The sequence below is a fragment of the Sylvia atricapilla genome, chromosome 6, assembly GCF_009819655.1.
Source record: "Sylvia atricapilla isolate bSylAtr1 chromosome 6, bSylAtr1.pri, whole genome shotgun sequence".
In the NCBI taxonomy this organism is placed as follows: Eukaryota; Metazoa; Chordata; class Aves; order Passeriformes; family Sylviidae; genus Sylvia; species Sylvia atricapilla.
The window spans coordinates 22647987-22662142 of record NC_089145.1 but is presented as its reverse complement, the minus strand read 5'-3'; the positions used below and the strand labels follow the sequence as shown (position 1 = coordinate 22662142).

Below are 14156 nucleotides of genomic sequence, written 5' to 3'. Positions count from 1 at the left end.
CTGGGATGTTTTAGACTCATTACTTCCCCAGTTGTAAGGGGAGTGGTTATAGCTGGTGCCCTGTAAGGGTAACATTTTTTCAGTGCAGGGTTTTCCCCTCAATTGCACCAAATATCCTTGCATGGTAATAAGAAATGTGTTTGCTTTGCAAAGAGGTAATACATCAAGAAGTAATGGAAAATTCCCTTTAACAGGACTGAGAAAATTTTCAGGCTCAACTATTCTCCCAGGTACTGATGGGATTTCAACACCTTGAACAACTGTACCTTGTATTTTGCTAGCATCTGTCATCAGTATTATCTGGCAGTAGCATTCAAAAACACTCTTTTTTTTTTTTTTTTTTTTTTTTTTTTTTTTTTTTTTTTTTTTTTTCCTTTCTCCCAAAATAAAGTAGGTTGTCATTTGGGCTCTAGAATTACAGCCCAAGGTCTGCCCAAATTTTTGTGATGTCGAAGATGAGTTGACTACGATGACATTTTATAAGAAGTGGAAGCTAAAGTCGCTTGGACCATGCTTCTTGCACTCAGTTTGAAGACTGATTGAATTGAAGGACCAAGCTTTGACAACATTTTTACGTGTTTCAGAATTTAACTAGGTATTTAAATGTATTTGGTTAATTTGTTGAAAGATAAGCATGATAAGTAAATAGCAACACTCAGTATTATTCCTTCTGTTTCAATATGCACAAGAAAAGTAGCAAAGTGACATAGTGATTTGTGGCCTTCCAGCATGAGGGGGCTTTTCTGCTTACTTGGTCCTATAATGTCCCAGTGTGTTTATTGTACTGAGCCAGATATTGTTTGTCATGACTCTATATTGTTCTCAAAATCCAATGCACAAAAACAGAGCATGATGCTCAGCCATTGTGTCTAATATTACAGCACAACATGTAAAACACTGCAAGTAAATAACTCCAAGCTGGACCAATGCTGTGTCTGCATTGTTTACTCTACAGTGAATCCCCTCTGCTAGCAGTTCATGTCACAGAGTGCTGGCATGAGTCAACAGAAGATGCTCTGAAGGGTGTCATCAAAGGATGGGTGTACAATGAGAAGGGGAGCAATCAGCAACAGAGTCCTGTCCTGGGCAAGCACAAGAAATCTATTGGCTTTTTCAGGAAGGTAACAGCTAAACAAAACTCAATAGGCTTTCCAGTAGCTACAAGGAGTTTAGAGAATGGGATCTGAGAACCAGGTTCTTCCCTCAGATTACTGGCTCCATCTCTGAAACAAAACTAAGAAGTGAATTTAGTTTATTTTTATTTATTATTTCGCTTTTTTTGCCAATCTCAGTACTTTCAAGTTGGTGTTGATGATAACTCTGTAAAGCATGCATTTGTAAGGAGGAAAACAGGCTTGGCTGACCTAATACCATCACCAGAATTAGCTGGTTCCTAACAAGACACACAGATCAAAACCTGCACATGAAAGTAAAAGAAAAGAGATTTTTGGAGCAGGAGTGGGAAGTATTTACCTCACTGACAGTTTGGGGGCACTCTCACCCATCACAGTCAGTGTTAAAGCACAAGGAGAGAAAACAAAGCCAGTCTGCAGAGCCCCAGGCTGTTGCTGCCTTCACAAAGAGGGGTGCCTGTCAGCTGCACAGTGAGGCTGATGGCACTGAAGAATTTATTGTAGAGATAAAGGAAAAGGAAAAAAAAGGAAAAAGCTGTATTTTTGCTGCACAGTGAGCTGAGCACGGGTGGTGCATCTGCCAGGGGCAATCCTTCCCACCTGGGGGATTCGCAGTAATTACAGGGTTACTCAGTAATTCCCAGCTCAGCATATTGAATGAAAAGCAGCAATAGCTGCCACAGAACCATTCTTCTCTTAACCCTGCTGCTCATTGTCACTTCAGAGTTATTAGAAGTTTTTTCCCCCCCATGGTATTTAAAAATTAAACTGGGACTGTCCTGTAATCCTCTGCCTGCCAAGAGAGAGAAGCACCTAATCCAGCAGCTATATCACAGTCATTGCCACTGCCAGTCCTGAAGGTCTGCAGCCAGTTCCTCCATTTCCCTGAACCCTTAGTGATCACTGAATGTGGAATAAACCCAGTGAGGACAGGGCCTCAAGATGCCCCTGAGAAAACAGGTCACACCTAAAACCAACACACCACCCAGCTCCAGACAGCTCTCCTGAACACCACGAAGAGCAGCAGTGGCCTGGAGTGCAGCTCTGCCACTCCTGACCCTCTGTTGCACATGGATGCCCATCCCAGCCCTGGCACCTCTGTGAGGCTCTCCCACCTCTGTGTGCCTCCGGAGGTACCACCAGTGTCCCCAGAAACAGGGTGTCTGGCAGCCATGCAGACAGCACGCTTGTTTTTCTCCTTGATCAAAACAACTTCAAACAGGAGACTTCAGAGAGTAAAAAAGTCTAGCTAGCACATACGCTGTGCTGTGAGAGCCTTTGATTAGCCAGTAGATATTTTTAGAGCCCTTTATAAATGAGCTGTGGCTCCATTTGTGTGGCATGTGGTGACAGTTCTGCCAGAAACAGCCTCTGTGCCACTGCAGAGCTGGACCTGGCACTGCCCAGACGCCTGCCTCTGTCCTCTTGGGGGGCACCTGCTTAAACCCACACATGTGCTCAGCTGCCTGTGCTTTTCCTTCTGCCTCAGGAGAATAAGATAGAGAAGACAGGCCCCAGGAAGTGCTGCAAACCCCCTCTGGTTATGCCTGCAAGCTCTTGGCACCATAGGCTCCACACCTCCTGCTCCCAGGAAGAAGCATGTTCAGTTTTTTTCCTAAATGAAGTTTCTAACACCAGCTGCTAACAACAGTCATCTCCATGGAGCATAGCCAGGACACCAGCAGAGCTGGGGAAGTGTGTGTCAGGCTCTAATGCTATGACAACCATTGCCGAAGAATTTTTCCATTTCCTTTTCACTCATATTGACATGAGAATCACTGGTCCAAAAAGGGAAGGGCACCTTTAGCCCTAGATCAGATGAGTTTTGTGTAAGCTTCCATTCCTGATAAAAGCTAAGATAATGCACTTTGCATGAAGGGATCTTGCTTTTAAATCCTTGGTTTGAAGTTACCAGCAAGGAGGCTGATCACTGCCAAGGGTGACTAACAAGAGTCCACAACGCAAAATTCCCTGTAGGAAATGAGTTACAATGCAGCAATGCATTTCACAAGCAGTTCTGTCTCTTTACACATGGCTGAGCTGCTGAAAGTGAAGCACTGTCCTGCCTTCATGCTGTCAATTGACGAGCAAAGGTAAAAACCCCAGAGATGAGGTTTTCACTGCTGACTGACAGGTGTCCAGGAAACCCAACTGAAGCTAAGCCCTGACAACCATCAGGATTCTGCCGGGCTTGCTTACTGCTCAAAAATAAGCAAATTTAAATCACTACAGTGAAACCTGCCAGAAAATGACAAACTGTGCTTAATATGTGGTCTGCTCAATGAAGCAGACTTTGAGGAAGTCACAAAAAAAGTTTTCTATTGGGCCTATTGGATGACTAATTTGGGGCTACTTTCAATTCTCAGCCTAGAAACTGCCACTAACTTCCAGTTCCTGTGGCTACCCTTCATTAAAATTTGGAGGCATTCACTTTGAACCCTTTGCACAGCCCTTCGCCTGTGGGAATTGATGGGTCATACATGCATGCTTCCCCTGGGCCAAATGGAAAACCAGGATTCCTTCAGACCTGATTAGAGGGCCAGCCAGTCCTGTTGATGCTTCCATCCCTACATACTGAAGCTCAGCAATACTATCAATGTCCACACTCACAGTATGCAGTGCCACACCCAGGATCCACACCATCAGCTGCACAGCTTGCTCCTTGTTTTCTGCTTCCCTCCACTGCCACATGGACACAATCACAGCTGAATGAGCAACTGTCTGTGCTGGAAAGGCTTTGTCTTCTGCCTAAGTTTCTCTCTAGCTGTAGCTGCCGCCCAGCGATGGACTAAACCTTTTCAAGGTTGTCCCTGCTTGCACTGCCACGTAAACCTGAGCCTCAGTGGAGGAAGGATGATCCAGAGTTCCTGTGCTGCCTTTGCTGTGAGGTGCATCCACAGCAGCAGCCAGACTCAGCCCATGGAGGCAATGTTTCAGCTGTTTGGTCAGCAAACACAACCCACAACCCAGGGCTAATCCATGGACACATGTACTTATTTCAGAGATTGGCTCTCTTGCCCGTAATGATTTAGCAGATGTAAGACCCTCCATGTACAAAAATACTCTTAACACAGTGAACTGTTTTAAAAGTTCCACCTTTAGTTAATCATCGGCAATCAAAAAAGAAGACTCCAAAGTTAAGTCAGCCCTCTCTTTTAAGGATAGCAAAAGCCCAGTTTCCCCGGGATTTAGAGCATTTAGAACTCAAGAAAAATCTCTCCATCCTTCAAACCAAACCAGGCACATATATAAAGCTTTGTCAATACACATTACAAGTCCAGCCCACCACAGCAAAGCTAATGATAATGTCACTGTACCTAACTAGAAAGGGAGCATAGAGTCTCAAGGGCACCCACTCTGCATCCCTACCCAAAAATAGTATGTGCTGACATAGCTGCCAGTGCTGACTTGGAGCAGCCCTGGGCTGCTGGGAGGTGCCAGCTCCTGGTCTGCCTGCTGCAGGCCTTGGCACAGCACCAGGATAACCCAGCCCATGTGGAAACAAGGCAGCTCCATCACAGGACATGCTAGACCTGCTCACCAAGGTGAGGACTTCAAGGGGCTGCAGTGACATTCAGCATGTCAGGGAACCAGTCACTCAGGAGGAAGAACTACCAGCACCTCAAGGGGCTGCAGCTGACCATTCTGGATTAATCAGCACTGGATCTGCTCTTTGTAGTCCTTGGCTGAGGGAAATGGCAGTGCATCAGCTTAGATGCCCTTCATCTCACAAAATGACATTAACTTCCAAGAACAATTTAAGGAATCAGCAACCAGCTTGATAAATTTAATTTTTTTATTAACAATCATTTTACATTACAAGGATAATATGACAAAAGGAAAGTTCTCGTGTACATACTATGATATATCAACATAGCTCTATTCGTATCCAGTGTCCTAGGTCCTTTCACACAGGTACTATAAAGCATAGTCTGTAAAGTAATAACATTTTAATGTCTCCAAAAGAGTGATATTAACATATTAATACATATATAGTAATAGACGTCTAGATATTTTTCTCTCATTTCATATGTGTGTGTGGTGGGTGAGTGGGTGGGTGAGAGATCGCTTGAAACAATTCAGCAGGGCTGTGCTTGGATGTGGATACAGAGAGGTTTGAGACAAAAACCTCATTTTCTGGAAGTAGAAATGCATTTTTGCTAACTGTCAGGTGAGTCTATGAGGACGCCATGACTGGCAGAAAACTCCGTAGCCCTCCTGTAGCATTTGGGACATTACAGCATATGAGACATGGTTCCCCCGCGTAGCCCAGCGAGCTTATTCGACATGAGGTGCAGTGCATGGGAGCCCCTCGCCGGCCGGCAGCACCACCAGCAGGGCTGAGCTGACGCGGGCGTCAGTGGCATCGGAAGGAGGGGGCTGGAGTGAGAAAAGTGTCTCTGAGGTTTGTGAGGAACAGGTGCTGAGTGAGAGCTCCCCGCCGGTGCGGCTGAGGGGCTGCGGCAGGGCGGGGAGCCGCCGCCGGGCAGGGGCGGCTGAGGTGGATTACCAGTTGTGTGGAGGAGAGAGGCCTGGGAGAGGGCACTGAGGTGTGTGCCAGGGCTTGGGGACAGCTTGCACAGCGTCTGCTCGTGCAATACCAGTGTAACGAGCCATTGGGATGTCGGAACTACAACTCACCCTCCTCCCGACTGAAGCCAACAAATAAAACAAACGCCAAGGAGCACAGTGGTTGCCAGGCCTGGTGTGGAGCTGCAAAGGCAAACGTCCATGCTTTCCCTCCAACCCTTGTGGGGAAACAGGTCGCTGACTGACCACCTGCTGCCAGACTGGCCAGAGACATTTCTCAGGTCCTCTCAGGCGTCAGCCAAAGCCTTTAGGATGCAGCAGGGCCAGTGTCCTAGGAGTGGCTGTGTGAAGGGAGGGATAGAGGGATGAGACAGCTGTCCATCCCACAGGCATCAGCAGATACTCAGGGAGGGATGATTCACTGCCCAGATCCACCCGCATCCCAGCACAGATATGGTGGTCATGGGAAAGCAGGTGTCTCTTTGCAAGGGCAGGGTAAGAGGGCTGCACGCTTTCATGCTTCAGCCTGGCAAGGTCCAAACGCTGTGTGCTGGGGCCCAAAGGCACACATGCGACACCAACCATGTCTTCCATACAATCATATCATTCCCTTTTCTTCCGAAAGCCTCCCTGGGCCCCTAGCCAGGCAGGCTGCTCATGGGCTGAGGAGCGGCTGTTGAGACCTGAGGGAGCGGAGTAGCTCCTGCAGCAGAACAGCGGCCAGCCTGACCCAACAGAGCTGAATGTGCCTTCCCAAATGGGACTGCACACTCTCATCCTTATCCCTCCAACTTCACGGTTCCTTCTTGATTGCACTGCTCCATACACTATCCCTGCCACCTCCAACTGCGTGGCTGTAACCCTTCCTCCACTCAAAACTGCCTTGGCTCTCCTGCTGCTGCCTTTATCCCAGGGCCACGGCTTGCTGCTGACTGATGCCCACAAGGGCTCTCATGCTCTCTGAGCACTGGCCAGCGCAGGGTCTCCCTGGCAGTGGGCCGGTGACTGCTGAGCAGTGCCTGGTGGAACAGCAAAAAGCCACGTTTCCACAGCACCAGTGCCCCCAGCTGTCAGCCGCATCCATGCAGAGAGACAAAAGTGCATATGAGAGTGGGATATGTGTCTGTCCAAGTGTGAAGACACAGAACCTCAGCAAGAGGCTTTCTTGGGAGAAGGACACTCAAGCATTTTCCCCTACCAAGACATTCCACTATTAAACAAACCTTATTAACCACTTGATTAATATGCCAGCAAGGAAACCCCTTGCCCTAAACACAGCCAAGCCCCTCTCTGTAGAGTGCTATTCATGTAAATGTAGGCCTCAGTGTATGGCTAAAACCATCCCAAAGTCCAAAGTCTTCAGTGTTACATGCCTTGTGCTAGAACACAGGGCCAGCCTTACACAAGGGTGGTTGAGTCTATCTCTATATTATATCTTTATATCTATTGAAAACATAGAAATATATAAATATATAGGATTTCATTTATAGATATATAAGCACGTGATTTTAATCTTTTGTACTGTGTGTATATGTACTGGGATGTGCGTATATACAATATATAGACCATATGCATATGTACTGTATACATACACTAGCTTACATGCACACACATCATACGTGTCTCCAAGGGAGACAGGAATTGCATAGGCATTACTGCATTGGATACAATGGCTGGGGGATTAACGTACCATTTCTCTGCTTTTAAGACCCCTTTTGACAGAGCTGAGAGGAGAATCTGCAAAAGCAGAGGCTGTTGCTGCTTATTTGTAAGCCAGCTGTCCAGGCACTGGTCAAACAAACAGCAATCCTCATGAGATAAGAAAGGAGGGGGGACTCCTAAGACCCCACGGGCCATCTGGTTGAGTTTGTGCTGTGAGAAAGAGATGGACCGAGCCTGAATCATGTCTGAACAGTCATACCAGCAGAAGCGTGACCAGCACAGGGGACATTGCCTCAAGACCCAAGGCAGACACCACACGAAGGACCCTGCCCACCCTTGTACCCTTGCAGCCCCCGTAACTTCTGTGTGCTTTTGCTGGTATGATGAGAAGAGCTTTGGTCTCTTGTGAGGATTATCCCTGCTGAGGTCTCGTGGCTAGAGGGCCCAGACCCCTGTGGACACGGGTGAGCCCTGCAGAAGGACATGTCTAAATGTGCTTCACAGATTTCTGCTTCACAGCAGGGTAAAAGAGGCAAGGAGCCTGAGCAAAAAGTGGGGAAGGGACATTGGCAACCAAAAATCCCATGGGCTAAAAATACAAACCCAAGGGTGTGGAGAAGTGTGCATTATTCACAGTCAGATGCCATAGCTAAGATGCAGGGGAAGGAGACAATAAAGAGCTCATTCAAGAAAAACGGAACCCTCTGTCTTTGCAGCCTAACCAGTTCAAGATTCTGTGAGCAACACGTTCAAAACAACTCCTCTCGCTCTCTCAGCACAGCAGGAAAGGCATTGATTAAACTCAATGCACAGAAATCTTGGAGCCATGGAGGCCTCCCTCAGCGCCACACTGAGCCCTCCCCATGCCTGCTGCTGCCTCCTGGCCTTACTGCCACCACGCTGGGCACAGACAAACAGGGCACAGAAATGCACCTGCTTCTGGGAAAGGCTCGGGAGCCCTGGGAAGCCAGAGGCGCATTGATATTCCTCCCTACTCCCTATCTTGTCTTGCTGGTAGTCATGTTTCCATCCACAGACTACCCATGAAAGTAAGAGCTACAGATCTGATATAGACAGGTTAACCTAGAGGGAAAGCTTGCAAAGCACTTGCACTACCATAGGACTAAGGCCAGGTTTATTTTCTGATGTGCAGGTAACAGGGAATTGAGTTAGAGGAGCTGGGATGGGTTGGACTGCGCTGGGCCAGCTGCTCTGCTAAGCTCTTGTCTATCCCCATCACCAATATAAGGGGTCTCTGACCTTTCCCATCATGGGTATCCACAACATCCAGTGGCAGGGAATCACTGTTTGCAAGCAAAATTATTTGCTAAAGGAACAAGTGCTCTGCCTGTATCAGCTGGCTGCCAGAGAAAATCACCACATGCTGCACATTTCACTGCACCATTAGAAATAAGAGCTGCCGGTGAAAGGTGTCACTGATGAAAGCAAGATTTACAAGTGAACCAAAGGGAAGGAGTGACAAATTGGAAGAATAATTTCTGAGTTGCCTCTGGCAACTCTTACCTTACCATTTCCTCCCCAGTGGCAAAACTTAAGAGGCTTGGATCAGGAGTTGTAAACAGGCCTCTTGGGCTGCTCACCACAAGCCCTGGGGGAGCCTTCCTCTCTTTAAAGGTGTTTGGAGACTATCCCCAAACGTTCCTTCCCTCCACGTGGGCCAGGCACTTCGATGGGCCTCTGTGCCCAGGAGCTTTTGCTGCTGCAAACAGAAAGGCAGGTGATTTTTCCTCTCCACAAAGAGCTACTGAGTTCTATGGATTCTATGATCTGTGTTCACCATACCCATCTTCAGTCAGAAACAAATGGGGCAGCAGTTTTTCTATCTTTTCTATCTTTTTACATCCCCTCAGGTTTTAAAAAGTTTGGGAGCCTGCCACCTCCCTAGGAGGCAGCAGCTCCAGGGCTTTGTGGCAGCACCCTGAGCAAAGCCAATTCACCACACTTGGAGAGCTACAAGCACTTTGTTCAGAGGTCCCTACATTATGGTCAGGCAAACAACCACCCAAAGCTGGCAGAGGGCTTCCAGTTTAACTTTTACTCCTCTGGATGAATGGATCAATTTGATCTAATCATTTATAAGAAAACACAGGAAAATATGAAAACAAAGCCATTTTTCATGCTTGCTAGGTGTGTTATATCAATGCCCCTGTGTTGCAACTATGTGATGCCCTGGCCTAACTTGTGACATTTCCATGAGGACCACAAGAAGAGCACCCAGGGCTGCACCCCTGTGGCAGCTTGGCAGCAGGTGGGTGGCCCTGGCGCAGGTGCCCCCTCCTGCCTGAGCCAGCCTCAGGCTGCACGTGCTGTCAGAGGTAAGGCGAGGGGTAAGTGCTACAGAAGGTGCTGGCCAGTCCTCGCTGGCCGGCCTGACCAGCCCTCACTGCTACATTCACTGGGTCCGCTCTGCTCGGACCATCTGACTGAAAGGCCCCGTTCTACAGCGAAGGGGCAGTGTCAGGACACAAGGACAGGCCACCACTCGTGCTTTGGGTGGGCTCAGTCCCTCCTCAGTCCCATAGGGACAGAGGCAAACACTTCCAAAACCCTGACCAACAGCAGCCTAGCTGTTCCTGTGGGATCTGAAAGCTCAACCAGTCTATGGTGGCTTGGCTGCACACCTCTGCCAGTGCTGGCTGTGAAGTACTGCTGAAGGCAAAGGGGTTAGCAGGAGGTGAGTGAGACCTAGGTAGAAGTGTGTGTTTTCCCGGGGAAGACAGTGCGTGAACCCTGGCAGTGAAAGTGACTCAGAGAGAGATCGGTTCCAAACATGCTACATCTCCATTGAAAACAAACAAAAAAGTTTAAAAAATAAAATAATATTATATATATATATATATATTTATATAAATGAAAAGCTATCAACTAGCAGCAACGGTTCTAGAGATATCTTAGCACCAAGACCAAGGGCAGGGGGGTAACAGGAGAAAGGAAAGGTTCAGTGTTGCTGATACCACCATCATGTTTCCAAACAACACAGCTTGGCACAAAGCTCATCCCTCTGAGAAGTGAGAACATGTTGGCTTGGATACCTTTTGGACAACACGTCTCACTCTCACAATGGTCTGGTCAGGTTGGTGCTGTCCATGCCACATCAGCAGGGCAAGGCACTAGCATCTGTGGAGTTTTTGCACCTTTTTTGTTTGTGTGGTGTTCTTTTTTGGTTGGTTGGTTGGGATTTTTTTTGTGTTTTTCTTTTTTTTTTCCCCTGTTTTCTAACCTGAAGTGATATTGTGTGGATGCCAGGAGCTTGTTTACTTTAAAAGAATGAAACAAAGAAGAGCCCCAAGCCCACAAAACAATCTCTTTGTGATGGAAGGTGCAAGTCCCCCATTCACATTTCAGCTGAACTCTGCATTCCTTCAAGAAAGGAAGAAATATTTTGCAGGAAGAAGCAGAGCATCCCTTCTTCCTGCTGTCATCAGTCTGCTGTGCTGTGGAACATGTTACCTTGGTCACAAGAGAGTAAGTGAACCTTTGTAGGACATCACACATGAATATAATCCAAGATAATCTTGCATTGATAGCTCCTGCCACCAAACTGCAGCAGGTTTTTCTTTCAGTCATTCCAAACAAAACAAAACAAAACAAAAACCCCACAACAATCTAGGATTATAAAGACATAGTATAAATAATGTAAATTAGAATATAATTTTTTAAGCCTTTGAATCTCTGCCCAGAGGTGGCTCTTGACTCATTGGCTGTCTAGCTTCCACAGCAGCCCTGGTTTTGAATGAATAGTTGTATATATATATATATATTTATCTCATACAATATAAAAATATAAATGCAAAAATTTCCCCCTGCCTTCTCTATTTTGCTATTTTATAGTCTGCACATGACATCATGTAATAAGATACGTATGATAGACTGGTACTACGGTTATCATAAAAGGAGCTGAAAGCCAAGTATTACTCTACAGCCCAAAGGTAGGGAGAACTGAGAAAGGGGCATCACAGTTTAGTGGAGACATTTGTTTCTAAATCAGAATAAAACCCCAAAATCATGCCCCCAGCCCTTCTCTCCTGTCAGTAATCTTTTGAGGGAAGAAAGCTTCCACTCAGCTGAAGAGAACTGGGTGGAGCTGGGGGCAACACAAAGACATGGGATGCTCTGTCAGAAATCAGAAATCTGATGGTTGCCAACAAAAGGCTCAAATGGCTCAAATAACTGGGCTGAACAATGGAAAGAGAGGCAGAGATTGAAACCGAGGGGAAAACAAACAAACAGACAAACAAACAACCCCAAAACAAAATGAAACAAAACAAAAAAACAACCCAGCAAACTGACAACACACATACAAAGGAAACCGCTGGGAGAATGAGGCTGACAAAGACCCGTTGTCTAGCTTATAGGTTGTTAGGTTTGAACATGTAGAGTATGGCCCCAGCACATGCTTCTAAAGAATGAAATGTTGCCACCTACATTGCAGCTGCCATGGTTGGAGACACCAGTAAATGTCTAAACATTGTCTCAATCTTTAAAATTCTGCTTAGCTTCTATCAGACGCACATCGTCTTAACTTTTAAATTTTCAGTGTGGGTTTTTCCTTAATATAGATAATATATATATTTTATATAATATATCAAAGTTTAGAGTATAGATTAAAAAAATTATCTGATCTGAGGCATTCCTTCCTAAATATCAGGGTAAAACTCAGAGCCATGGTCCATGCTCTGCAACATCGGCTTCTGGTCAAGAGATGACATCCTGCTCAGCATTTCGGCTGAGAGCGCGTAGCTATTGCCTGACTTCTCCTCGAACCAGCTGTCGAGTGCCCTTTTGCAGTCGAAGTTGGCAATGGGTGGCCCATTAACAGCAATCGTCAACAGGTCACTGAGCTGCTCCAGCGTCAGCCGAGAGCGGTTGTTCTTGCGCACTCTCTGCAGGGCGGTGCGCCCCTTCTCACAGCAGGCCGAAGAGGTGGGAAGGACTTTGAGGATCTGAACTATTTTATTTAGGAGGGGAAATCTCTGCTTGTATTTACAAATGTGACTGAGCAAGTCTTTAAAACCATTTTTGGTATAATAATCCACCTTGAGTTCTCGCCACTCCATCAGCAGACTCCCTCGCGTGTCCATCCCCTCTCTGCAAACCTCTCTGGAAAATGATGGGACTGTCTCCAGGTGTTCAAATATTTGTACCATATCCTCCTTCCCATAGCTCATGAGCTCATCAGTGCTTCTGGGCCAAGCTGCAAGGTCAAATACCTGACAGGCCTTCACAAATGTCCGGCTGCGGGAATCGAACCTTTGGGCTAGGATCACCTGGGTCTTCTGGCAGATTTTTTCTCTGATCGACTGGAATTTGGCTTCAGCCACCCGTAGGTTTTTCACAGCAATGCCATTAAAGCTTTCACGGAAGTTTTCCTCAAACTCCTGCAAATACTCCCCAGGGGAGTCTGCTAGCCGGCTGATCTCCTGGATGGCCTCCTCTATTTTATCATCCACCTGCGACACAAGAAGGTACTCCCCCTGGAAGACGTAGGCAAGGCGTGAAAGCACAGCAATCACATCCAGCAGGAAGTAGATGAGTTTAATCGACTGGTAGTCCATCAGGAACTGCAGGAGGGCCAAGGCAATGGCAGAAGCATCTGCCCTTTGGGTCTGGCCACTGACATCTTTGAGATGGGCCACAACCTCAAGGTAATCCTTGATGAGAGCGTTGAGCACGTTCTGCTCCCCAATGATCCACTTCACTGCTCGAATGTCCCCCAGGAACTCCGTCTCCTCACACAGAGTGGCAGCAGTGACCCTTAACTCACACATGAGTCGGGGAGAATAACGATAGAAACTGAGCAGCTGCTTCAAATTGTTTTCTAGCTCCTCCAGACATGGTAGTTCCTTTCCACTAATGGCATCCAAAATTTCCAAGTGGGGCCTATGCACCATAAAGGGAAGGCAGAGAAGCCAGGGCAAGGTCTTTCTGATTGTCATGAACAAATTGGCTCTCAGGCTGGCAGTAATGTTAGCACCATCAACTCCCAAGCCAATAGTTGGCTTCTCATCCTGCAATCGTATTCCCAGGCTGGAAAAAGCCCGGTCCAATGCCTGGAGGTAACTGTCCGTTGTAGAAAAGCCGAGTTCCTGAAGAGACAGGAATTCAGTTGCTGGAGGCCCATCACTGCTCGTGTACTGCACATAGACTGCAACTGTGTCTGCAAGCAAGTCGTCGCTCTGCCCATCCAGAATGATGCTGAGGAAGGGAGACTGCCGGATTCGCTCAACCAGGTCCTCTCGGAGAGCCCGGGCGATATGGTGAATTAAGATCTGGCAGTCTCCTTCATTCATGTACTGATCCACCACCTTGAGTTCACACTTTCTCAGTAGTTCTGCCAGAGGCCGAAAGTCATAGTAGGGCCTGCCCTCCAGGGCCAGGTGGTAGGCGGTATTGAAGAGCAGGGTCATATTTCGGCACATCTCTTCTGTCTTCTCTGGGTGCATCCTGAGCTTGTAAAGCTGCAGGCACTTCTTGTGGAGGTTGCTCTGGCTGTGAAGCTTTATTGTGTGTATCTTGAACTGCTTAGAGCCAATGATGAAGGCTGAAGTCCGAGAAGATTGCACTGTGTACTGCCTACAGACATGGCACCACATCTCATTCAGTGTTGGGGAGTACCGCAGGAACCAAAACTTTTTAAGCCACTCTTGTTTGAACCGACGTATCCTCCGGCCTGTTGCAGAAGACATCTTGGAAGGCTCATCTGTAGCAGCAATCATGTCATTGGAAACTGACTCATCAGCAGAATCCACCTCTTGGTCATCATCCTCCATGATGGTGGGAACTGAGATGATGCTTTCTGAAGCTGTAACA

The 14156-nt window shown here is 47.1% G+C and overlaps 1 protein-coding gene across 2 annotated transcripts in view; it reads right to left on the bottom strand.

The window, feature by feature from the left end:
* Positions 1-9567: 9567 nt before the first annotated feature.
* Positions 9568-14156, bottom strand: part of PRDM11 (PR/SET domain 11) — a 43853-nt gene continuing 39264 nt past the window's right edge. For both annotated transcript variants that reach the window (XM_066321066.1, XM_066321067.1), the window contains one exon: positions 9568-14148. In XM_066321066.1, coding sequence (XP_066177163.1) covers positions 11984-14148 — 2165 coding nt within the window. In that variant the 3' untranslated portion in view covers positions 9568-11983. The remainder of the gene's footprint in view (positions 14149-14156) is intronic.